At 36.2% G+C, this 25,656-nt stretch overlaps 1 protein-coding gene across 1 annotated transcript in view; it reads right to left on the bottom strand.

Annotated features, from left to right (window-relative positions):
• Positions 1-25,656, bottom strand: part of Smp_154540 (hypothetical protein) — a gene marked incomplete at its 3' end in the record, with an annotated part of 51,918 nt that continues 26,262 nt past the window's right edge. The window contains exons 11-17 of the mRNA XM_018797559.1: positions 24,050-24,681; positions 20,286-20,756; positions 17,304-17,739; positions 15,171-15,776; positions 13,907-14,109; positions 7,117-7,887; positions 1-66 (exon numbers count right to left, since the gene is read on the bottom strand). Of these exons, the coding sequence (XP_018652589.1) occupies positions 1-66; positions 7,117-7,887; positions 13,907-14,109; positions 15,171-15,776; positions 17,304-17,739; positions 20,286-20,756; positions 24,050-24,681 (3,185 nt within the window). The remainder of the gene's footprint in view (positions 67-7,116; positions 7,888-13,906; positions 14,110-15,170; positions 15,777-17,303; positions 17,740-20,285; positions 20,757-24,049; positions 24,682-25,656) is intronic.

Below are 25,656 nucleotides of genomic sequence, written 5' to 3'. Positions count from 1 at the left end.
TCACAACTTAGCCTTGCTTACGAAATCAGCTCCATCTATAGCATAAAATAGATGAAGTTGGTCTGCCTAATAATTCATATTTTCAAGCAAGCAGTAACAGTGATAAGTCACTGGTTAGGAAGATAATGATTACTTCATTTGTTTTAAAATTAATATTATCACATATACTATGATAACAAATATACCTTATTAACGAATGAAAAATAAATAAGCCTTAACGCAAATATGCAAGAGTCCTTGATGACTGAGATGAACACACTGTTTAGTTTTCACGCACGGATTATTCACAACATTGTTCATACTGCACATGTTTATGCGTAAGCCGTAATAGTTTCATAATGAAGGACAACTGTATATTTTCTAGTCCTATTTTATCATCGTCACATGGTATAATTAGTCAGGTTCAAGTACAGTTCTAACGGTTTCTCCTATTTGAGGAATATTGGTTAGCATTATGTTTAACGAATTGGTTGTGACAGAAACACAGTTAACGGTAAATTATACTAGTTCCTTTAAATTTTCTAAGTCATTTCACATTTTATACTCCCCATAATTCTCTACTTCTACACTAATAATATACTGATAGATATTGAACCTTTTACTACACTCTTCGTATATTGCATAGTATGATCAAAATATTTGGTTAATATACAGTGATCGCACAAACAATGTGTCTTTAATTCATTATGTATTGATGTAAAGTAGCCTAAGTAAATAAATTCTCAAGCATTAGGGAAACGATTTCCAAGAAATTTCTGACGAAATGATTTCCAGATCATGAAAATTCTACATCCCATCAAAACTGAATGCTTCACATGGAATTATACTGATCAGATCTCATGAAGAGAGGATTTAAAATCAATTAAATAACTATTTTAGTGGGAAGAAAGTGACCATGGACCAATTGAGCACTTATTTCAATATTTCACTATTTTTTTTATATTAGGGTTTATATCCTCAAAATTTATCTTTAGGGATAACAAAAAGTTCACAGTCGGTTCAATGTCATCCATGTTTTGTGATAAGATAACTTTTTCCGTTTGTGTGAAAAAGTCATCAAATTTATTGAATTCGATTATAAGTGGGAAGTCTTTAATTCACATTTCTATCTTTCGTTCAAGATTACCCCTCACATTTTTTCATTAGCTATCAATCCCACACATTGTTGCGTACATAAGAATACACTGACTTAACCATGCATTCACACACTTGAAGAGCTAACATCCTGGATACATTTCTATCTTTAAAAAACGTAAGGGAATTTCAATACAATTTGTCAGTGAATTAGATGCAGTGTTGTGTATGTCACTTATTTCGACTGATTTACGTAGAATGTGGCACCAATCAGAAGTGGAATGCATACCGACAGAGGACTGAGAAGAACAGAAAGCGAAACAAAAAGTAATTGTAGTAAAAACAGATATGAAAGATTCATGAAGCATACAGAGGACAATTGATGAAGGATGTGCAAATGAAGTATTTAATGTATGGTTTTCATATTTTATGAAAGCACCCTGTGATCTCACATTTAACATGATATACTTGGTTTTGAGAAACACTCTTCTAGGTAGAGAATAGTGACATTACTCGGTTGCTTAGATTTGAGTACATCGAACGGGATCCAAACTAGTAACTCAGTTTCCTATGAACTATACTTGTAACCGCCAAATATCTACAAAATAATCAACTTCTCATCTATACCGAATGTTAACTGAGTAATATTTCATTACCGATAAATAATCTCGTATAATGCTGGAGAAAACAATCTTCTGAACATCATAAACTTATTTTTTCGTGCTAGTTGATGCTCAGCAGAAAGATGTATGAGAAAACATGCAGATTTAAACGAAAAGAACACTGAAGCGATTCCACTAGTTGTCGTTAACGACTGCGACAGCTGGCATAGCTCTTAGGACCAGTCGTTTATTTCACGTCGAGGACAGAATAACCGGTGCTCATTTCTTAATAGACACAAGAGCAGAAATAAGCGCCGTGCCTCCAGTGAGCAAAGAAAGGCGAAATATTAATACAGCACTAACGCTTAAAACAGCAAATAAGTCAGGCATAAAAACATGCGCGAGGCGAAAATTATTCTTGAATTTCGGTTAAAGTTCTTCATTATGCTGGAAATTCATCATCGCAGATGTATCCGTGCCTATAATTGCTATTGATTTTGTTTAGAGAATTTCGACTTGTAAGTAGATTCCCGATAAAACCGGCTCTTGAACGGAGACAATTCAGTAGTGATAAAACGGGCGATCATCAACCACGTGTCTATGGGTTTAGTAGTGTCAAAAAAGACAAAAGTGATCCATATAAGTGGTTTCTAAATGAGTACGCCGATTTGACGAGGGTATCATTCGACAGTAGTGATCTTAAACATACTGTGCAGCACCACAACGTAACAAAAGGTCTATCAACTGACACAAGACCACGAAGGTCAGACTCAAATTACGAAACAAGAATTCGAAAAATTGATGAAACTCAGCATAATAAGGCCATCTACCAATCCCTGGGCATCCCTGTTGCACATGGTTCCCAAAAAGAATGGAGAAATCAGGCCATGTGAAGATTATCGAGCCCTTAACAAACAAACTATGGCAGATAGATATCCGGTGCCACACATCCACGAAGTCACTACCGATATAGAAGTTGCCACTGTCTTTTCAAAGATTGATCTTATTAGGGCGTATTACCACATTCCCGCGGCTCTAGTAAATATACCAAAAACGGCTGTAATCACTCCATTTGAGTTATTTGAATTTTCGCGAATGCCCTTCGGATTAACCAATGCAGCTCAAGCCTTCCAGCGATTCACTGATCAGGTCGTTAGAGGTTTGACAGAAGCATATACATATATCGATGATATACTAGCAGCTAGCGCTACCATGGAAGAACATTTACAACAGTTTTTCGCGAAACTTCAAGAATGTGGCGTCACTATTAACGTGGAGAAGTGTGAATTCGGAAAGGAATCATTGTGATTTCTGGGTCATATGATAAATTCGCAAGGTATCACGCCAGTTCCGACAGAAGTTCCTGATATTCGTAATCATTCGGCCATCACAGCCTAAAATGATAAACATGTAGAGGACACCACCTTTACTTTGCATTGTAGAGCCCATTGTCATAGAGAGCTTCTTATCTGATTGTATACAGAAAGAGATTAAACCGAACCTATCACTCCTGTGGTAAAATAATTATACTGATGTCTGTCACATATTTTCTGAAATTTATACTTTAAACGTTCTACTGAAGTTTATTCATGATGTTAATTTTATGTCAACTGTATGACTCAACTAGACGATTATTATTAATTTTTGCATTTCGTCCCTCGATTTGTATATATGGAATCAATCTCTTCTGTGTATAACTTCATTGCCCGATCGTTGCTGTTACCCCGACGTGGTGGTCAGGCTTGCCTATCGTGATGAACCAATCGAGCTATACTGGCTGCAACAATCGTTCCTCAAGGTCCTACCATGCCAGGCAGGTCGGTTGAAGAGCGGTAAGACTAAAAGCAGCAAACCCAAGGTCTGAAGGCGAAGTCGTACTGCTGACTGTACAGAGGTGTGACGGCAGCTATACTGTTTTATACTTATACTCTGTACATGTGTATTAATAACCTAGATTTTGTTTAGATGATCGGTTACTTTCTTGTTATTAATGAGATCGTCTGAGAGATTATTTCTAAAATCATTTGTGTTTGAATAGCAGTCCCTTACTCTTATTACTCAATTACGGTTTTTAAATCCCAGTATTTGGTGACGCTTTTTAATTAACACGTGGGATTTGTTCCCAAGTCATACATTATATACCTAAATTTCGGAACAGACAACCGATTACTGTAGATGGCTGTGCGTTCCTGATACACTTGGAAAAACAACATATAGAATAGCTTTACAAGCATTGGTTAATATAAAGACTCGTGTAATTCTGCAAAGTGATTCATGGCATAATATGTGAAGGGTCGCCAAACGCTTGGATTTAGTTATCTTCCAGTAATGTAGTGAGTGGACCATGAGCCTCAGTGAAAAGGCTACAACCACTTAAATGAAGATTCCTGTAGCTGACGAATACCATCGGGCGTAATGCAAATTGTTTTTGTTTTCATGGTACATATTTAGTATTGATCATGATATATTCAATATATGTAAACGTACCCAGTTATAAATACTAATCACAAAATATTAAATTAATTTACACAACATATCAATTGGGACAATACGAAAAGTATGCTCTTAGACTGTGACAATAATGCTACAGCTATTACGAACTTCTTCCGAAGAGTAAGACTAAGGCTGTTAGGTTTAAACCCTGAAGCCGTTGTCATATGCAAAAAACAAGTCCGAACCTAGTTGGGAAATTAATTAAATGTTTTATTTGTTGCGTAAAAATGTAGAAATTGTAGTATCGGTTTATATGTTAAACCCATATACTTCATTCTAGTTACTGGCTAAGCCAATTCTCCTATACATTATGAGTCATAATTTGATCTTGTTAATTATTCGCTTATTAACCTTGACTACTTTTTTATATGAGCGTATATGTGTATGCACGCTTCGTATCTTATTCATCATATGTCTGTCATTCATTTTTGTCTGATTATAAATATTGAGTAATGCTTGCTCAAGCGAGTTGGCTTACCAGCCATCTCCAATGCGTCTTATTTATGCTTCGTTCGCTTACATTTGCTCATGTGCTTACAACTTTCTGGTCTGCATCATTCATCAATAAAAATGTAGTTGCCGCTTCCTTTTGCCTTCTGATTTTATACACCGTTAAGATTGGTGTAATAGCGGTTATGGAAGTGAACTATTAATGAAGTACGCCACAACAGATTTGGTAATCCCGACTAGTGAACACACACTACATAATTGGAGGCCTTGCCGAACGAACACGGACCAGAATTGACAACCTCGACGTACGAACTCGCAACATAATTGGTCAGCCGTATTTGGAACACGCAACAGAATTGGCGACCGCAACGAGCGAACACAAATCAAAAATGGAACCGCCGACGAATTATTCCGTTATGATCCGAATAATCATCATATGCTCATTATTACAATAGTGTCATATCATAATCTAACGTGGAATTATAATTTTTGTTCGTATTGACATTAAACTATGACATTTACGCAGTCAAATCACTAATCGAACAAATTATAATTATATGGACAGTACACGTTATGATATTCGAAACTCATTGGACTATCTTTATTCAATAACGCAAGATTTTCCTGCTTCAAGTGAGTTCATCCCATTTTTTTTTCATGTCATTTTTGGTCTAATAATACACTCTATCATAGACTTAAGTTTGGAGTCATACTCCCGATAGTAGGAACTTATGTTCTCGATGCAACTAATGTTCATTCATCTCATTGGTACGCAGCAATCGTCGTTTCCTACACTTTCAGCGACAAGCTAAACCGAACTTCCGCAATTTTTGGTTTCACGACGATCCCTACTTTAATGTCTATAATCAAATCAAGTATTTGACGCCGCATTACCAACCGATTAGTAATGATTATGTTCATATTATCTATTCATTCACATGTATATCTGAATGCTGCATCATCAATTACCCATAAACTCTATTCGATTGCTGCAATTAATATTCTATTCCCATAGCACTGTATACAAGAACTAGAGCTATTCTCTCAAAGATACACTCTTGTTCGTCACATCCAAGTGAGTCTCACTCGCCGTCATCGATAATCATATGTATTGGTATTTTTACCATGCCTTGATGCGGTTTCGTAACAAACGAGGTTGAGCGCATATCCCTCTAACTACACAAACCACGCTAGGCTGCATGACCATAAAGGAATACGACTCCGCATATCTCGTCTCAGCAGTCACTATCCTGTTCTTCTGGTCATTCTACTGATACACATTTGGCGATAACTCAACGCAAACGACGACGTACACTGATTTCGCATTTGCTTATCATTATCAACGGCAGTACAGCAATGAATATCAACCGTTGATGCAGTCATCATCCTACGGCTGTATTATTCTTATCCCACATAAACTTCAGTTATGTAAATTTGAATACACTCATCGCCAATCGACGCTATTTACTCTACTGCGGCTAATCAGAACATATTCATATTTCACTGTTCTTTATTCTCATATTCAGTCAGCACCACAGAGCAATTACTGTCATACTCTATTTTCACGATAATTCGAATCGCTCATATGAACCTGTTATTTCTCATCCAAACAGTCACGACATAAATGCATGTTATTTTCGTACAATACACTCACCCCTCATTTGACAGGTATTGTACAATTTTTCCCTACATGTTAACACTATTTACATACCGCTTCAGTGTTATTTTTCGAAAACAGACATTTTTTTTTATAGGTGTGCTATTTTCTACAAGGGGGCTATGTAGTATCGGTTTATATGTTAAGCCCATATACTTTATTCTAGCTACTGGCCAAGCTAATTCACCTATACATTATGAGTCATACTTTGATCTTGTTAATTATTCGCTTATTAACCTTGACTACTTTTTTATACGAGCGTATATGTGTATGCACACTTCGTATCTTATCATACGTCTGTCATTCATTTTTATCTAACTATAAATGTTGATTAACACTTGCTTAAAATGAGTTGGCTTCCCCGCCATCTCCACTATGCATCATTTTTGCTTCGTTCCACTCTCATCTATTTGCTTCGTTACTCTGATTCCCTGGCCAGACCAATGAGTGTAGAAATTATATGTATTCTAAATCCATTCTCGTATTTGACTTATTTAACTCCGTTATTCACCAACGCGGATTAAGTCATTTATTACATACGAGGATAGACAGTACCTATATTTTGACAACAAACAGTCATTCATGCAATCAAAAAGGAATCAGATTTAAGCTACTACAACACAAATGGTATTCCCAATGTGCGAACACGCAACAAAAGCAATAGGTCTGTTTAAAAGGATGACTATTTTTTTCTTGAAAATAATGTAAACAATCTTTTAAACACTGTTGTATATGTACAAATGATAAACAGAATAATATGTAAGATAGAACAGTAGGTACATTGTTAAACTTTTACAATATATTTATTTACTTTTTTGATTATATTTATTTTACGATTACGAATTCCTCCCCATTCACATTAATTTCTTCAAAGATAGTATCTTGTTCTTCTATTATATCCTCCTTATCTCCATTATCAGCATTCACAAGACCGCTGTCATCAGCTTTACTTATTTTGGAATTACATAACGATTGTTTTTCTGAAGGACGATTGGTACTACTGTTGTAGTATGGCTTCTTGTGTTCATCAGCTAAGCGTTGTTTAGTTGCAGCCGGACATTGAGTTAAGACTTCCATAGAATGAATTAACGGACCTAAACAATCAGCAATACCATCTTCCATCAGATGAGCTTGAATTAGGGCAATGAGCAGACCAGGTGTAATAAATGCTGGAGTCGGCGGAAGTGGATTTAGCATCAGCGCTAAAGGGAGTTGATCACTAACAACACCAGTGCTCTTAGGGTAAAGCATATCAATTGCTTTTCGTTGTTTAATATGATAAAATGCTATACGAAGTCGGAGATTTCGACGAATATCTGATATGAGAATGGCGAATTCTCTTGGTGCAAGGCAATGTAATAAACAGTCTAGTGGTGAACACCACTGTGTTATTAAGAAATTCTGCTGGCGTATCTTATCTACTTCTTGTAGTTGTTCCTTTGGAGAACGATCACTTACAAACGACTTTTTATTCGTTTGTTCCTGTTGTTGTATTTTCTCTAGGCAATCTTGCAAACAGCATACCTCCATAAGGCAAAACAAAAGTTTACTTGTAAATTTAAACATAGTTGAATTAGTATCCAGTCTACGATAAGCATAATCTACGGAGATCTGCAAAATATGCATATGAGAATATATGGGGAAATACAATGTCATAAATCTAAGTATTGATAATATTGTAGACCAAATGAATATAACTCATTTATTAAGTAAAAGGCTATTGCATAACTGATGGTGAGTTGCAACTTTCTTTATTTGAGAAGGCTGGTGATAAAACTCAACTATTTGATTAGACGTAGGTGGAGTGCAGTCCGCCTGTAGCCCCTCCGGGGACTACTGCCAGAAATGAGGAAATAGAACCTGGAGGTGGTTGGGATCAGTGAAACAAAATGGACGCAGGTTGGACAACAACGACCAGCTTCAGGAGAGATTCTGTTTTACTCCGGCCATGAAGAAGAAAATGCCCCACATGCACAAGGAGTTACATTGATGCTGTCCAAACAAGCACAAAATGCACTTATAGGATGGGAATCTCATGGACCAAGGGTCATCAAAGCCTCCTTCAAAACAAAGAAAGAGAGCATTGCAATGAACGTCATCCAATGTTATGCGCCTACCAACAAATATGATGAAGACGTCAGAGACCAATTCTACGATAGGCTGCAGTCGATCTTTGAGAAGTGCCCAACAAAGGACCTGACCATTCTCATGGGAGATTTAAATGCCTAGGTTGGAATGGATAACACTGCATACGAAGACATCATTGGACGACATGGACAGGGAGAAAGGGACAAAAATGGTGAGAGATTTGTATACCCATGTGCCTTCAATAAACTGGTCATAGGCGGCACTATATTCCCACATAAACGCATTCACAAAACCACATGGACTTCACCGGATCACATTACGCAGAACCAAATCCGCCGTATCTGCATCAACAAAAGTTCACGAGGACGATGGAGGATGTGAGAACCAGGAGAGGAGCTGATATAGCATCAAATCATCACTTGCTGATCGCCAAGATGAAACTGAAACTTAAGAAGCACTGGACAACGGGGCGGACAACATCACGAAAGTTTATTACGGGATACTGACAAACCCTACAAATTCAAGATGGCCCTCAGCAACAGGTTCCGGGCCTTCCATGATCTACTCAATGGAGAGGGAACTACTATGTAGAGAAACTGGAAGGGTGTCAAGGAGGCAATTACTTCAACATGTCAGGAGGTCCTGGGCCATAAAAATCGCCACCACAAGGAATGGATCACTGTTGATACACTGGATAAGATTGAGGAAAAGAGGAACAAGAAGGCAGCAATCAATAACAGCCAAAGAAGAGCAGGAAAAAACAAGGCACAAGCTGAATACACATAAGTAAACAAGCAAGTGAAGAGGAGCATCAGAACTGACAAACGTGAATATGTGGGGAATTTAGCAACGACAGTGGAAAAGGCTGCAAGAGAAGGAAACTCGAGACAATTGCATTACACAACAAAGAAACTCGCTGGAAATTATCGTAAACCAGAAAGACCAGTGAAAAGCAAGGAAGGCAAAGTAATCACCAACACTGAAAAACGGTAAAACAGGTGGGTAGAGCACTTTAAAGAACTCTCGAATCGACCAGTTCCACTGAACCCATCCAACATCAAAGTAGTACCTACAGACCTCCCAATCGATATTGGCCCATCCACCAACAATTGAAGAGATCAGCATGGCTATCAGACAAATCAAGAGCGGCAAAGCAACGGGACCAGACCATATTCCAGCAAGGACACTGAAAGCAGATGTAATAGCAACTGCGAAGATACTTCACATTTTCTTCAGTAAGATTTGGGATGAAGAGCAGGTACCAACAGACTGGAAAGAACGACACCTGATCAAGATGCCAAAAAAAGGCGATCTCAGCAAGTGTGATAACTACAGGGGCATCACTCTTCTCTCAATACCAGGAAAAGTCTTCAACAGGGTATTGTTAAACAGAATGAGGGACTCCGTAGACGCCTAACATCGAGATCAACAGGCTGGATTACGTAAGGATCGATCGTGTACAGACCAAATCGCAACTCTATGGATCATTGTGTAACAATCAATTGAATGGAATTCATCACTCTACATCAACTTCATTGATTACGAGAAGGCATTTGATAGCGTCGACAGAACAACACTATGGAGGCTTTCTCGACACTACAGCGTACCTGAGAACATAGTCAGTATCATACGGAATTCCTATGATGGATTAAACTGCAAAATCGTGCATGGAGGACAGCTCACTCACTCGTTCGAAGTAAAGACCAGTGTCAGGCAAGGTTGCTTACTCTTATCTTTTATCTCTCTCCTGGTGATCGACTGGATTATGAAGACTTCAAAATCTGGAGAGAAGCATGGGATACAATGGACAGCTAGGATGCAGCTGAACGATCTAGACTTCGCAGATGATCTGGCTCGTCTATCACACACGCAACAACAAATGCAGGAGAAGACGGCCAGTGTAGCAGCAGCCTAAGCAACAGTATGTCTCAATATAAACAAAGGGAAAAGGAAGATTCTTTGATACAACACAACATGCACCAATAGAATTACACTTGACGGAGAAGCTTTGGAGGATGTGAAAACCTTTACATATCTAGACAGCATCATCGATGAACACGGTGGATGTGATGCAGATGTGAAGACACGGATCAGCAAAGCAAGAGCAGTATATTTACAACTAAAGAACATCTAGAACTCAAAACAATTGTCAACCAACACAAAAATCAGAATTTTCAATACGAATGTCAAGACAATTCTACTGAATGGGGTGGAAACTCGGAGAACTACGAAGGCCATCATCCAGAAGATACAGGTGTTTACCAACATTTGTCCACGCAGAATACTTCTGATCCGTTGACCAGACACTATCAGCAACATTCTACCGGGAAGAGAACAAAACAGATTCCAGTGAAGGAAGAAATCAGGAAGAAGCTCTGGAAGTTGATAGGACACACGTTGAGGAAATCACCCGACTGTGTCACAAGACAAGCCCTCACATGGAATCCTGAGGGCCAAAGGTAAAGAGGAAGACCCAAGAACTAATTACGCCGAGAAATGGAGACAGACATGGGAAAAATAAACAAAAATTGAATAGAACTAGAAAGGAAGGCTCAGGACAGAGTAGATTGGAGAATGCTGGTCGGCGGCCTATGTTCCATTGGAAGTAACAGGCGTGAGTAAGTAAAGTAAGAAATGTGGAGTGCAGTTCGAATCTGTGAATTAAGGTCCGGTACTTGAACTATGAAACTACCAGTACTCGTCATTGAATACACTTTTATGTTTAATAATGATTGTAATAATAATCAAGGGATTATTTTATTTATTTATTTGAACACATAAATATTGGTACAAGGGGGCACCAGATACATATGCACTACACAAAAAAATTGTTACTTATTTAATTGTGTGAGGGTTATGATACTGCTCGAGTGCCCAGACCGAAGCAGGTGGTTTTCTTAGGGGGCCACACCTGGCGCCTTCGACCTAAAGGTCCGATCCACAAGGCAGTGGAGCAACGTAAGGAGATGCAGTCCCATGGTAGCCGGCGATCAACGATTGATTCATACGCCATTTGTTCCCTCAGGATACTGGACCTCACGTGCACCATTGGTTTGGAATGAGGGTTTTCCAACTTCCATAGGTGGACTCACTGTGCTCACCAGCCCGGTTAAAGCGCCGGACATTCGCTTTTCATCCTCTGCATTTCGTAAACAACACCCGTAGTGCGAGAAGGCAGTGAGTAGGACTTCTCTGGCAGAGGCTATATACGCGTGGCTGTGTGAGAGCATTTCGAGAGAGGGGGCCCTCCCTACTCTCGGCCGTACCAGGGAATTCGGGGGCAATCAAGGGATAGTGTTATACATTAACACAAACAGATTAAGGTGCCTGAGCAAAGCATTTTATAACACCTAAGGTAATACTGGATAAGGCAGTACGATGGTTAAAGTGCAACTAAGATTCAAGTCTTGATAGGATTTTGAACGACGGCTTACACTTAACAGACCTGATCGTATTATTATAAGCTGTCATGTTGAATTATGTCACAACCCAGATTTTCGCCCGGAACTTAAACTCACCCCCACCCCAAATGTACACAAACTCCAATCTACCAATTCAGTGTACGACTTCTAACTTTATTATGTTAAAATAAGACAACGATAAAATGTTTTTGTGTACGATTACTTCGATATTCATTCGTCGGCTTGAAGCTTTTTTACATCAATAGCCCAAATATACATAGAGATAAGAAAAGAGCACGAAGATAGAGTGTAGGTGGAACTACTAAGTCGTAGATCCCCTGAATATCAATCAGGTTTCAAAGGATTATGAGGCCGTATATTTTTCGTTACTGTTGTTATTGACTGGTTTCTTCTCAACTAAAAATTACTAGAAAATCCTAAGGTTGGTACAAAACATACACCGCGCCATTATTTAGTAAAAAAGTGAGAGTTCAAATGTGAAAACATACAAAATCTTGATTCGTTCTGAAGCGAAGTGAATTAGAAACTTATTCTCTGAAGAAGAAACTTAAACTACGCCACGAAATTTCTAGTCGTCGAGATATTACAAATATATTATTACTTTGATTGCGACAGTTAAACCAGTTCTTTTTCTCTTCTTCAAAGTAAACTGTCGATTAGATAATACTATTAATAATACACTGAATGACTAGCATTGATGGTTAGTATACAGATACCTAGACAAATCAAGAAATATATAAATATTTTCGTCTCATGAAAGATAATTGCATAGATCTTAGGGAGAATTTGTATACAAAGATTTTAAAATTTATATGAATGACTTCAGATAGAATTTAGGAAGGACTTTGACAACCATAAGTGGAAATGCACACATTTAAGTAATATGAAAATTTTAAGGTCATTTTTATCAGTTTAGTTTCATTGCAAAATTATTCGAAACAATCTCGAATTTTGAAAAGAAAATATCCAAATGACTATCACTAGTAAAATTGTCTTTATTACCGTTAGTCTACAATTACAGAACATAAATTAAACTTGTATGTTAGGAGGCTCAAATATAAAATAGTTTATACATGTGACAGTATGTAGTAAGTCCAAATAATCAAATTCAAGTTGGTAAGTTTCGTAATATATCACACTGATCAATCGGATATACTTGGATCACAGTAAACATTAATGACCCTAGGGAGAGGGAAATTTAACCGTAATATGCCAGATTTTTAAATGATGGATAGTTAAGTATGAACTTTTATATAACAGGTGTTATTTTCGCGTGACTGTATGATTTCGCACTATTTACAAGATGCATTGTTAATTTACTGAGTGAAAATATTTGCACAGAGTTGTTTACATACATAAACACAATTATCCAAGTGTGGTCACAAATAAAAACAGAAAAAAAGGTATTGTAAGTAAATATGGATAGTGGAATCTAGGACGCGCGTTTCGTCCTATTTGGAACTCGTCAGCCGGACGTACGTGCATCTCAGGGTTGATGTTCACTCTGGGGCTCGAACCCCGCACCGTTCGCTTCAAACGCCGTCGCGTTATTCACTCAGCTACTGAGTCCCGATAGCCACTTGCTTGTGCAATGGGTTGAAGTTTAAATTCACTTGGTATTGTTTTGTTTGAATCTTCCCATTGATGTTTAGGACTGCAATTGATCAGTCTCTTATTGGCCATATGTGCATACTGTGCGTATTGCCTCGATATAGCCTTAATTCACAAGTATTGTAAGCAAAGATGGAACATCAACTCTGAGATGCAGGTACATCCAGCTGACGAGTCCCAAGTAGGATGAAAAGTGTGTCCTGAACTCCACTGCTAGCCACTATCCATCTTTGGTTACAATGCTTGTGGATTAAGGCTATATCGAGGCAATACGCACAGTATGCACATATGCCAATTAGAGACTGACCAGTTGCAGTCCTAACACATCTATGGGAAGATTCAAACAAATAATACCAAGTGAAGGAAAAAAGGTAATTAACATTTCATCGTAGGACAAAAATGACATAGAATCAGGTATGGAATCGATTAGTTTATTGTTCTGAAAATAGTTAAATGTTAAGACAAGCATAGACAGTAATAAGAATAAATACACTATAAAAATAACTTACTTTACGAGCATGCGTTTTACAAACATCAGATGCTCCAGGCACTGGAAATGCTTGTTCCACATAGGTGCCATTATCCATTTTTGTTAAAAATTTTATTCCCATTGGTATTGAAATTCTAGGTGCAAGAGGTGAAGCCCATACAGCTTCCAAACCCATTAAAAGACCTAATACGATTTTCGGTGTTGATAATAAGGATATAAGATCTAAAGAGTTTAAAACTAAAAAACAAATAAGGTTTATTGAAAAATCGGAAATAAAAAGATATGGAGCACAATGATATGTAGAATAGATCACAATATATGTTTTATAACTTATAGAACAAGTACAAGTTTATGCACTCGGAGTTTAGCCAAACAATGTAGTTCGATTGTCCAAAAAGGAAGTAGGTAAGTGAGAGTTAGAACTTGTGAATCAGTGTTTGTAATTTAATTGGTTTAACCGCGAAGCGAAATAGAAGTAGCACATTCCGTAAAGTAATACGAAATACGAAATAAGTGAAGATCAATATAAATATATGGAGCTTAGTTTGTCATCCATTATCACTAACAAATAGGCTATACCTGGAGATTTATGGAAACGGATACACAATTTGCACATTCGAATTCACGTTAGAAGTGTTCTTAATGAACGATAATAGTCGAAAATGACATGTTATCTGAATTTCATGTATTGATTGAAACTGAGTTCCAGTAGTTAAATTCATTATACGGACAGTAATGCAGTAGCATTGATTGATACATATGTTAAATACCCCTGGTCACTATCAACTAAAGTGAGTTGTGTTGGTTAGTAAGAAAAGAATTCGGTCCTGGAAGTCATCAATCCTTGATCTATGCCATGTAGGTAGGTAGGTGAAGAGTATCTGATTAGGGTCAGCTAGACAAATGTGGGTGACATTGTTTAATATTGGCAATATAAATTCATTTGTTGTTTAGCTTTTTTAATTAAAAGTAAAGTATTAACAGCTACTCAACATTTTTCCCTACAATCATCAATAATTTTCAACTGTCTTGAGGATCTGATCAGGAGTCTTAAGTCACTTCATACCAATCACTACAAAATGTCATGAATTTATACCATTTCCTATTACGATCATTGTGAATATTGTAGCAAGCCTAGCACGTTAGGACCATAGTTAGTTATGGAAAATTTAGCCTATAAATGTTTCAATAAGAACCATTTTTGAATCTGAGATAAATAAAACGAACTGGTAACAAGTAAGTCAACATTAAACAACTAGAGACAACTACTATTAAGAACATACCAGTAGATTCTGTGAAATACGATGCATACACAGGTAAAGGATGATATAACGGAGGTAATCCGTAAGTTTTTAAATTAATTTTGCTCAAAACAGTTGACAATTCTAAAATACCTTGTGAAGAAAGTTGAACTAATTTATTTCGAGGATCGATTGGTAATTTACTATTGTTACTGCTACTAGCATTAGCCAAAACAGTACTCAGGTTGTTATAATTGTTACCAGACATAATTTGTTTAACTTCAGGACAAAAAAAAGAGAGTATGCTTAGAACACGTTCTAAACTGACACCACTTGGAGGTAGTACAAAATTCAATGACTGAAAAGATAAACTTTTAATTGATGTTTGCGGCAAATGAATACCAGCACCTTGAATAACATCTTCCAAACCAGAAATTAACTGGTGATTATTAACAAGATGTGTCTGTTGTAATTGCAAACTAGAACAATTATTTAATTGATATTTAGTAGGAATTCCATTAGAACAAATTGAAAAATTTCGGGACTCGACATTGCATAAATGATAAAGATGTATATCATCAATGATGATGAAACGAATAAAATTTAACCAGTGTAACCAACCGGAGAGCTGATAGTCTGTATGGTATACTGAAATAAAAATAACAATGGGAATAATTTAGATATTTCAATTATTGTACTGATAATAACGGTACTTCATTGAGAAAACAAACTAGGATGAGATTATATTGTTTTGGGCTTGGAAATTTACATTAATAAAATACTTTTATTCACTGAATTACCTATTTGAGCTCATTTCACTCACATTTATGTATCCTAATAGTAGATTTCACTTCTGATTGAAAGATCGGGACTTGTAGCTCATTTAAATGGTTTAATTAAGAATGTTTAATTGGACATTATTTGTGCTTGTTTCAAATAAGAAACGTTATAACCCAACCACTAAGATCATACAACAAATTATCATCAAAATAGTTTCCTGATATTGAGAACAACTAATTAGAATAAAACATCAGCAATGCTAAAATAATGTCCTTTATGATTACATATTATAGAATTTTGTAGAGTTTTATTTTATTCAGCAGTCATTAGCTGAATATATTCGCAATCTAATAAGCACTGATTTCGTAGCTTAAACTCAACTACATTCACTTGTCTCATCGTTTAAACGTGAATCCTAACCGCTAAGCTAATGAATCTCTTGGTTTACACAGATGACAGGTTATTGGCGTTCTTGAGGTGTCTAAAAAAACATATCGAATTAACTCAGTCGAATGAAAATTAACAACAGAAAAGTGTAAACAATGAGAGCAATGTTTATCGTCTCTAATAAGTGTTCGTGATAAATTGTGAATTGACTAAAATCGGATATGTGAGGCACTGGAATCAACTTAGCAGCTTAATGGCATCGCGTTCCGCAACAGATATGAAGATCCTAATTGCAAACCAGAATGGGAGAGTTACTCAGTCAATCATAGATATCAGGCCTAAAACGAATACGCATTTGTTCAAGTTGCCACGTTACACATCAGTACAATCAAAGAGGACAATAACAACGTAAAGAGTAAATGAGAAAAGATAGAGGTCAAGTACGCGTAGAAAAAATAGCTGATGTTTCAAACTAGGACAAAACAGTTGTCCGATATGCTTTCTAATTCTCAACAGTTTTCTACCTGACGTTAAAAATCGTTGTAATATACGATTTGAAAATAACTAATAACACAACATTTCTTTTTACCCTTAAATAAATTTTGGAAAAATCCTACAGTTATTTTTGATTCAAGTGACTAAATTTCTTAAAAACAAGTTTTTTTTTCTTATAATAACAATTCTGAAATGAAAGATATTAAGACTTTTGCAAGTGGCAGATTATATCACTGCTTTATCGGCTACAATCTGAGTAATCGCATGGCAATAAGGTGGACTGGATCTTTAATCAAATAGAAGCCTTCTTCACTCCTACTAAACATTATCATCATACATTGTGTGAAGCATTTTTGTTGGTATCATATGTACTAAAAACGTTTATATACTGTTTAAAAAAAATCACAATTCAAGTACAAATGATGAGAAGACATACAATAATGCATATCTTTTATTTATTTATAACAGTGAATAAATAATTCAGTAACAAGAAAAAAATAAAATAACACATACTTGTTGCATATAGCTCATCATTATTACTCGTGATCAGCATTCTTTCTTCAGTAGAATGATAACCAAGTTCAAATGAACTTTCACCTGGACCTCGATGAGTCAATATCCGTGTACTTCTAAACGCATTCTGAGTAACACAATTATTATAAACAGTATTATTATTATCATTATTAATTCTAGGTTTCAATTGACCACGAATCAGATCATCCTGATCATCAGATAAATGATCAATTTTTTTTGGTGGATTATTGGTTAACACCATTGAGTTATCATTATAGATCTGTGATGATATTCTTGTATTATTCCTTCGCGTATTGATAAAACAATTTGGTAGTAAATATGAAAGATTTGAATCGAATAGATTGGCATTAAAATAATCCATTGTAGGCATATTATTTTTTAATAAATCATCCGTGTACGGATATAAACGACTAGACTAATTAAGGTTGCAAAGAAAAAAAGAATAAAGTGGATGAATGGTTGAGAGAAGGGTAAAAACGGATTCAACGTTACGTTTGAAATCCACGAATTACACATAAATTTCAAAGAGTTGTATAAAGGTGTTAGAAATCATCTGTGATTCCCTGTAAGTTACTAGAAGCCAAGGGAAATGCTTTCAAGTATTTATAGATAGTCAGGGGGCTTGGAAGTGCTGGGACAGCTCCCAGATTCGCTACTAATCTTAGTACCTTTTTAAAAGTTTCCTGAGGTCATCTATACACATGTAAATACCTTTTTGTTTGAGTTTATGCTTCTCCCCCTTTTTTATGTGGAATGCAAGTGTCGATAATTCTGTTAGTTTAAGAATACATTAGAAAGCCAGTATTTTAAGTGTTGGGTGTGGTTGACATATCGGAAATTTATTTTTAATAACTATTATTTCACATTATAACAGTGAACTTCAGGTAACCAAACACACTTTCGTAACCGATGAACAGATATCCTGCAGTTCGACAACAATATTCACCACTCAAGCTTATGCAGAAATCAAACTGTAGTTTAAACATAGGTAAACAATCATTCCAAGAAATGTGTATCTATTGAGAGTATTTTCCCATTTCAAAAAGTCGTTTTCAAAGCCAATCAGTCAAATAGATTACAATACTATGTTAAACAATACATAATTACTTCAGAAATATGAAGTGAGTGGAGGACTTTACTATATTCTTGAGAAGAAACAACTCACAATGAACGTTTTCGACAGATTCAAGCACCACTCCACCCTAATTCATTAAATCACGTATTAGTACAGACAAGTTATAACAAATACGTAAAGCATTATAAGCACATTCAACCTTCGGAACAATATTATGGGAGGATTGCATATTTCGTCATAAATTGATTGAAGAATTTTCGAATAAGCGATGTAATGAAGAATAGTAGAACACAAGAACTTTCGAAAACTGTAAACAGTGCTACATATGATAAACACTACCATGAGAGTTGTTAATAGTAATAAAACATATACTAATTAATCAGTTATAACAAAGCCCATTTAATTATAAAACTATCGACAAGTAAGACAAACTACCACCCAAGTAAGCTACAAAGGCATGTTATAAATAAAAAGTTTAAGATAGTGTTTTATTTGAAAACTGATTACAGCTTAGGTGGAACTATTTGGGAGGGAAGCTGGTGAGGTATTATTAAAGCTTCCATACAAAATGCACAACTTCGAAATAAGAAATACAAATAATCTCCTTTATTAAAATCGTGTTCACAGACTTTAAGGACATTGTAAAACAAGCCCACTTTTGTATTGACTTACCTCTCCATATTGTTTTATTCTCACACGGTGTAACTCTTTCCTGATTGAAATTTCATCGGTATTTAACCTACCTGTGTTGTATCATATTATGAAAACAACCCTGGAGGAAGTATGTGGAGGTGAAATTCTGTTAACCAAAGAAAGAATTTCAACCTCAGTTGTGGGAATGATATCATCTGAGTGCACGTTGAAATACAAGCTACTCAAATAGCATTTGATCACTTGAAAATAAACACTGTCAAATTGAAAAGCATATCTACAACGGTGACTGGAATCTATGCTTGCCCTCACTTACGGTAGTCATAACCTGTAAGAGACAATTTAGCGGTTTTTTAACTCATGTAATTCTATTTTGCATCAAACCTATATCATCAACAAAAGGCGTATGATTTAAGTAATCGATACTCAGTAGCACTTGTTGTGTATAAAGTATAAAATAAGAAAGATTGGTTCGGCGAATTCATTTTCAAAGCTGTAGAATCGCAAATACATGTGCTTATTTTTCAGGATGATAATAAATACAATAATAGTGATAATAAACTTCTGTTAAACATGGAATTATTTAAATTCCAATCTCTAAGATCATTTCAAATATAATGTTCACATATAATAGCTTCTCTTTACTCGTCACCCAATTTTTGTCAAGCAACAATAAGTTTTATTGTTAAGGGCTTAAATATTCATCATAAAGATAGACAGGGAAATTATAAATGAGAAAGGATAGCTCGGCATGATGAGATAAAATGTAATCAGAAATAAACCAGTTGGAGCTAGAAGGTTTAAGAAGATGGAAGGGGAAGCAGATGGCTGTAGAAGAAAAGTATGAAGAAAAAGAGGGAAAAAGGAGGGAAATTATGATACATTAAGAAAATGGTAGAAGAGGTTGTACCAATTTCCTTCGGACACACAATTCTGGTTTCTCCAGATGTATGGCTATTGCTTCGGCAACGTTAAGGGGATGCAATGTAACTGCCTTTGGCATATGAAGTGAACATATTATCTGACTATTTGAACTAAAGTATGTGGAATGATTATAGAAACTGAAACTTTGCATTTGAAAGTTGAGTGCTTGAACCACTAAATAATGGTATCTCCAATGACAATTATTCAATTCATACAAAGTAGAACAATAGGATTGTTACTGTAATCAGTCAAAAGGGGAACTGGATAGAAAAGATCCGCATTCTTTTAAACCAATAATAATAAAGACTTACCATTATCACTTTTGGAATTAACCTCATAATAGCTGAACGGAAAATTGTTGATTGAATAGTGCTGAATAATAAATTCAATAGATTTCGAAATCGACCAAATACATACAAATGGGTACACGAAGACAATGATGATGATTCACTGGGTAAGTTTGCATCATTCATCATGAACATCAATCGAGATGTTAACTGTACAAAACTATTAGCTAATTGCATACATTGGGTAGGTGATAGAAGTATTAGGCCGAATGTTTGATGGTTACCATAATGATAGCGCAGATGACCATTAGTATTTAAAACACCAGAGTTTTTTGATCCATCACGAAACCGTGTCAAGTGGTAATAATGGCTTGATTCACTTAGCTTCATAGATTGATTAAGTGTGGTGGTGGTTGAAGGTGACAAACGATTAGTTGGAGGAAACCGAAATGTACAGAATATACATTCACAAAGACTAATCAGCAAGTCTAAACACTAAAAAAGAAGGGATTTTGAGAAGTTAACATCTGACGCGAAACTTAGTGTTGGTATAAATATTTTTCAGGCTAGTATAGAATTCAATAATGTCATTAGTAAAAAAACGCTGGAGAATTTCATTGACTTGAATACAGTACAAAAACTAACAGACTGGTTCCATAAAAAGTAGGGGAGAGAAGAATTTTACAGGTATACACTGCACTGACAAGGAGCCTAAATTTAGCGGTGAGACAGAATTGAAGAGCGAGAGGGTTAATGAAAAGTTTGTTGATAATGATTTGGTGATTTCCTTTAGGAGTTAGCAACTAGAGCGATGAATGGAACGCTACAGAAGAGTTAGAGTGGGTTCCATAAAAGTATTAGCTGACCAATAACCATCAAAAACTTGAATCAGGGACTAAATGAGGAGACTTAAAACTGTTTATATTTTAGCATCTAGAATTATGCGAACCACATTCCTTGACATGAGGCAGACAGAATTCGGATTTGTACGACAAGAATGTGGTACCTGGATAAACATCACGTCAAGTGTAGAATATTTGCGCCAGATTTTAGCTAAAATATTAGTCAACCTGATCGCTAAAATTGGACCACCATATTTAAGGACAGCTGGACCCAATCTGTCTGGAACAGTTACTCTTCCTCGTTCCAGATTAGCTATAGCCTTTTAAACTTCAACTAGAGCACAGTTGAAGCAGACGATCACGATTATCTGTTCACTGAACAGGGATATTAAAATACCCACCCAAATGTCTTTCTGTTTGATTTAAGCTGCCTAACTGGGCATTAAAAACACCTGCGATGAGTACTATGTCTGAATGTTTAGCTTCCTGAAGAAGTTCAGAGAGCTTTCTATAAAAGTCATCTTTCACTTCATCAGGGCTGCAGTCAGTGGGAGCGTAGGCAGAAACGACGAAAAGGCAACGACGTGTGTCCCTAGTCTTCCGAGTTCTCACGGAGCCGTTTGGCCGAACAACACATAGACGACTGTTAACGGGGATCCACTCTAATAGTGCTGTGCACTGCTCCCGTACTAAAGACTATGCCTACACCTGCAAGTCCACGAGAACTAGACATCAGGTCGCCAGATACACGGAGGGTGTATATCGTCCGCTCTCCGTTCTGGCGAGGTGAGGTCAAGCGAATGACCACACTAGGATCCCATATGTGTGTTTCGGAGACACAGCATACATCAATGGTAAGAGATCCTACGATTTTAGCCAAGGAGGCCTGCTGGCCGATTTGACATAGGGTGCGTACGTTGAAGGCTCCAATATGTAGTTTGGAGCGAGGTTTCAGTAGACTTTAGACAGTGTTTTGCGCAATAGAATCGTTGGTTATGATGACACTTGAGAAGGAAGCCGAAGGAGGAAGTTTAGTGTTGAAAGTCGAGGTAGGAGGAATTGAAGGAGATTGATCATGAAGTGTCTTGAGTGTTGTTAGAGGTATGAGGGTGGTTATCACTTACCGGTTGCCCACATCGTGAAACGATTCTTTGAGAGGTACTTGAAAAGGAAATTGGCTTAGAGTTGGTATTAGTGACCTGAGAGTAAGACCGCAGTGTCCAAGGGACAACTGCTTGAGATAGGTCACACATAACCATTTTGTGGGTTATTTTTGTGTTAGCTCCGTACTTGTTGAGACCTCACCACCGGAGACGGATATCCATGGGATAAGGCGAGGTGTGCATTTTTATGGTTGACGTTTTCTAACCCCACCCTTTCTTTGTGGGAAGACAGTATAGCTGCCGTCACACCTTTGTACAGTCAGCAGTACGACTTCGCTCTCTGACCTTAGGTTGCTGCTTTTAGTCTTACAGTCCATCAACCGACCTATCTGTCATGGTAGGACCTTGAGGAACGATTGTTCCAGCCAGTATAGCTCGGTTGGTCCATCACGATAGGCAAGCCTGACCACCACGTCGGGGTAACAGCGACAGTCGGGACACAGTCATGTGGCGTAATGACGCCAAGAGGTAATATTCAGAACATTATGAAAGGTTAGTTAGCATTGTTGCTTTAAGGTTGATATGCCCCGATGCATAGTTTAGAAATAAGGAGCAAAAAGTTGAGTTTCTTCACAAACTCATTTATATGAAATTTTTTATGGCGGATAGTATTTCGGCATAGTTGGGAATGAAAAACAATACAGCTGCTGTTTAACATCAGTCAGCAGTAGTAAACTACTTGGATTATAAATAACAGTAATATTAAAAAATTGATCATGTCCAGGTGTGTTCACTTGACTTGAAACCATGCTTTCTAGTTAACGATGGTTAATGATGCAAACTCAATTGTTGAAACCGAATTAGATGGATTGAAGTTTGAATTTTGAGCCTATAATTACTGTATTGTATTTCTTATTTGGCAGATTTCTGTTAACATTAATACTAGTTATTTGTATTTGATGATAAATTCATTTAGTTTATCTAATTTTGAAATTAGTTGAACATTTAAATGATACTTTCAGAAACGCAGCATTTTAGTGACGATACAAGAAAAAATATGGTGGATTTATGGGAACGACCAACGATCTTTTGCTAACAACGACGTATAGTTCGTTTTAATGACAAAACTATTGAAATCGAGTAGCGTACAAAGAAATTAACTTGAAAATTAGTAATTTCTGTCCAGACTATCGAATAAAACAAGCTTCTCATAATTTTATACATTAATTTCGAATTTAACTACGTTGTGAATAACAACTATTTCTAAAACTAAACCTCTTGCGTGAAGAATCTAAGTAATTGCATAACTAAATGACTTGAAATCCTATCAGATAGGAACTGAAATCGAACTAATAAAGATAGTGATAATTTTCCCCTACATTCATCATTAATAATGATAAAAACAAGAGATTATCATCGAGTGTACACCATGTAACTATTCTTGATTTACTAATTATTCTTCCTATCTATCTAACCCCCTATATATATATACATATATATATATATATATATATATATATTCATGTTACTTTCATTTTGCATTCCAAATGTTGTTACGGTCTGTGTTCCGACTTAGCTAGGTAGAAGATAGAGACAAGACAGTATAAGAAGCAGCTTTGTCAAATACCTAACAAATACACTTACAATCAATGCGTATTTATAAGTAAGCAAACCGATCCTACCAGCGACATAAGAGCAGTGACTTTAACACTAGCTTACCTACGTTTTTATAGTACGCATGCAATCATGAGATATGGTTTGGCGGGTTAGGTTTTCTATGGATCTGTAGCTTGTATGTAAATGAAAATAAAAATAATAAAAAGTATTAAATGGGAAATCTAACTTGAAGATCATCATTTTTCAGCATCATGTTCACGATTTCGCCTAGCTGTGCTCCCAAAGCAAATAGAATACGTGGGTGACCAGAATTCTTTCCAATTAAAATAAGCTCTTTATTCACTAACCATAGCAGATTACGTAATACGGAAATACGAAATTCATGATCACCTTTATCTAAACTAGACCACAACAGAGGAAAGTATTTATTGGCAAGAAGTTGGTGTATGTACAGGAGACCATTTGGGTAAAGAAATGATAAAGAAGCATTATTATTATTAGTTGAATCCATTTGATGATTACTCATTAGTAAATATTTATTATGTATCGACACGATTGGGAAGATTGATGGACGAAGAATATCAGTTACTAGTGCATCGGTAAGTTGAACTGGAGGAATCGTTAATGTGCCAGTAGTTGTTGATGCTGTTGTTGCCGTTAATGGTGGCGGTCGTGAAGATGTTCTAGCTACCCAGATAAATTGTATTTCATTTAATAAAGGAAAAAATAACATCAATGGACAAAACGTAAGTTGTGCAAATGATGATGATTTGGCGGATTTCACTGAGGCTCGTGATGTAAATGAATTTTCATTGGGATTGGTTTTCGTTTTTACACACCTCCAGCAGCACAGATAGACTATATAATGCATAGACACAAAAGAAAGGAAAACAAATGTACGTTTCTCCTCTTTAATTAGTTTTTAGAAATATAAGTAATCTCGCGTTTCTACAAATCTATTATTTTCCCCTTTTTCTCAAATAAAATATGAGGGCATGTGATACCATTTCGTTTGCTCGAGAGAAATCATCTAAATTGAGCTCAAGCTCATGACTTAATAGTTGATAGCAGAGTGACTAAACTACACAATCACAATTTTTTAGTATGTACTAACCAATGTAGTGCTCTGTTTACTAATGTTAATCCACTCCGACAATACAAAGGCAAAATGGTGTAACAGATGAGTTACGGAAAATGGTGGTTCTCTCAAGAAGTAATCATTACAGTGTTGACAGGACACAAACTAATGATCTCCAGCTCTAAAGCACCAGACAAAAGCAAAACTTCCTAAAGATTATAACTTTACGTTTACATAGAAGAGATTTGAAAACTGCAAACAAAAGGAAATAAATAAACGTCCACCTTCATAACCACTTACACCGTCCCCCAGAACGATAAGACAGTAACAGACATAAGACCACTGATATGATAATGTAACGACCAATAATATACAGTACACTTATTGTTGACACGAAGAAAATTGGTATAAAAAGATACCAAGAAATGCGCCATACAAAACAAAATGACACATATTGTAAAGAAAAGGACGGTAATATCGTCACTATATTCTATTTTAGCTCATACATAATAACGTCTGAATTTGGAGAAATTTTTAGTCGTTAGGAGAAGCTAAAAATTGAAAAATTTAGTAAAACTTTACTCGAATTCCCCCTATCCACAGAGCCATATTATAAACATTGTGCTGGTGTGTAACAGATGAGAACAAAGTGGACATATACACATGTGATTACAACAGAAATAAAATCCGCAATGGTTTATACGTAAACATAAAAAGTTATAAAAAGTTCAGAGTATTGAGCTTATCACGAGACT

This window comes from Schistosoma mansoni, chromosome 5 (assembly GCF_000237925.1).
Source record: "Schistosoma mansoni strain Puerto Rico chromosome 5, complete genome".
NCBI lineage: Eukaryota > Metazoa > Platyhelminthes > Trematoda > Strigeidida > Schistosomatidae > Schistosoma > Schistosoma mansoni.
Note: the sequence above shows the minus strand (reverse complement) of the source record. Positions and strands in the feature narration are given on the sequence as shown.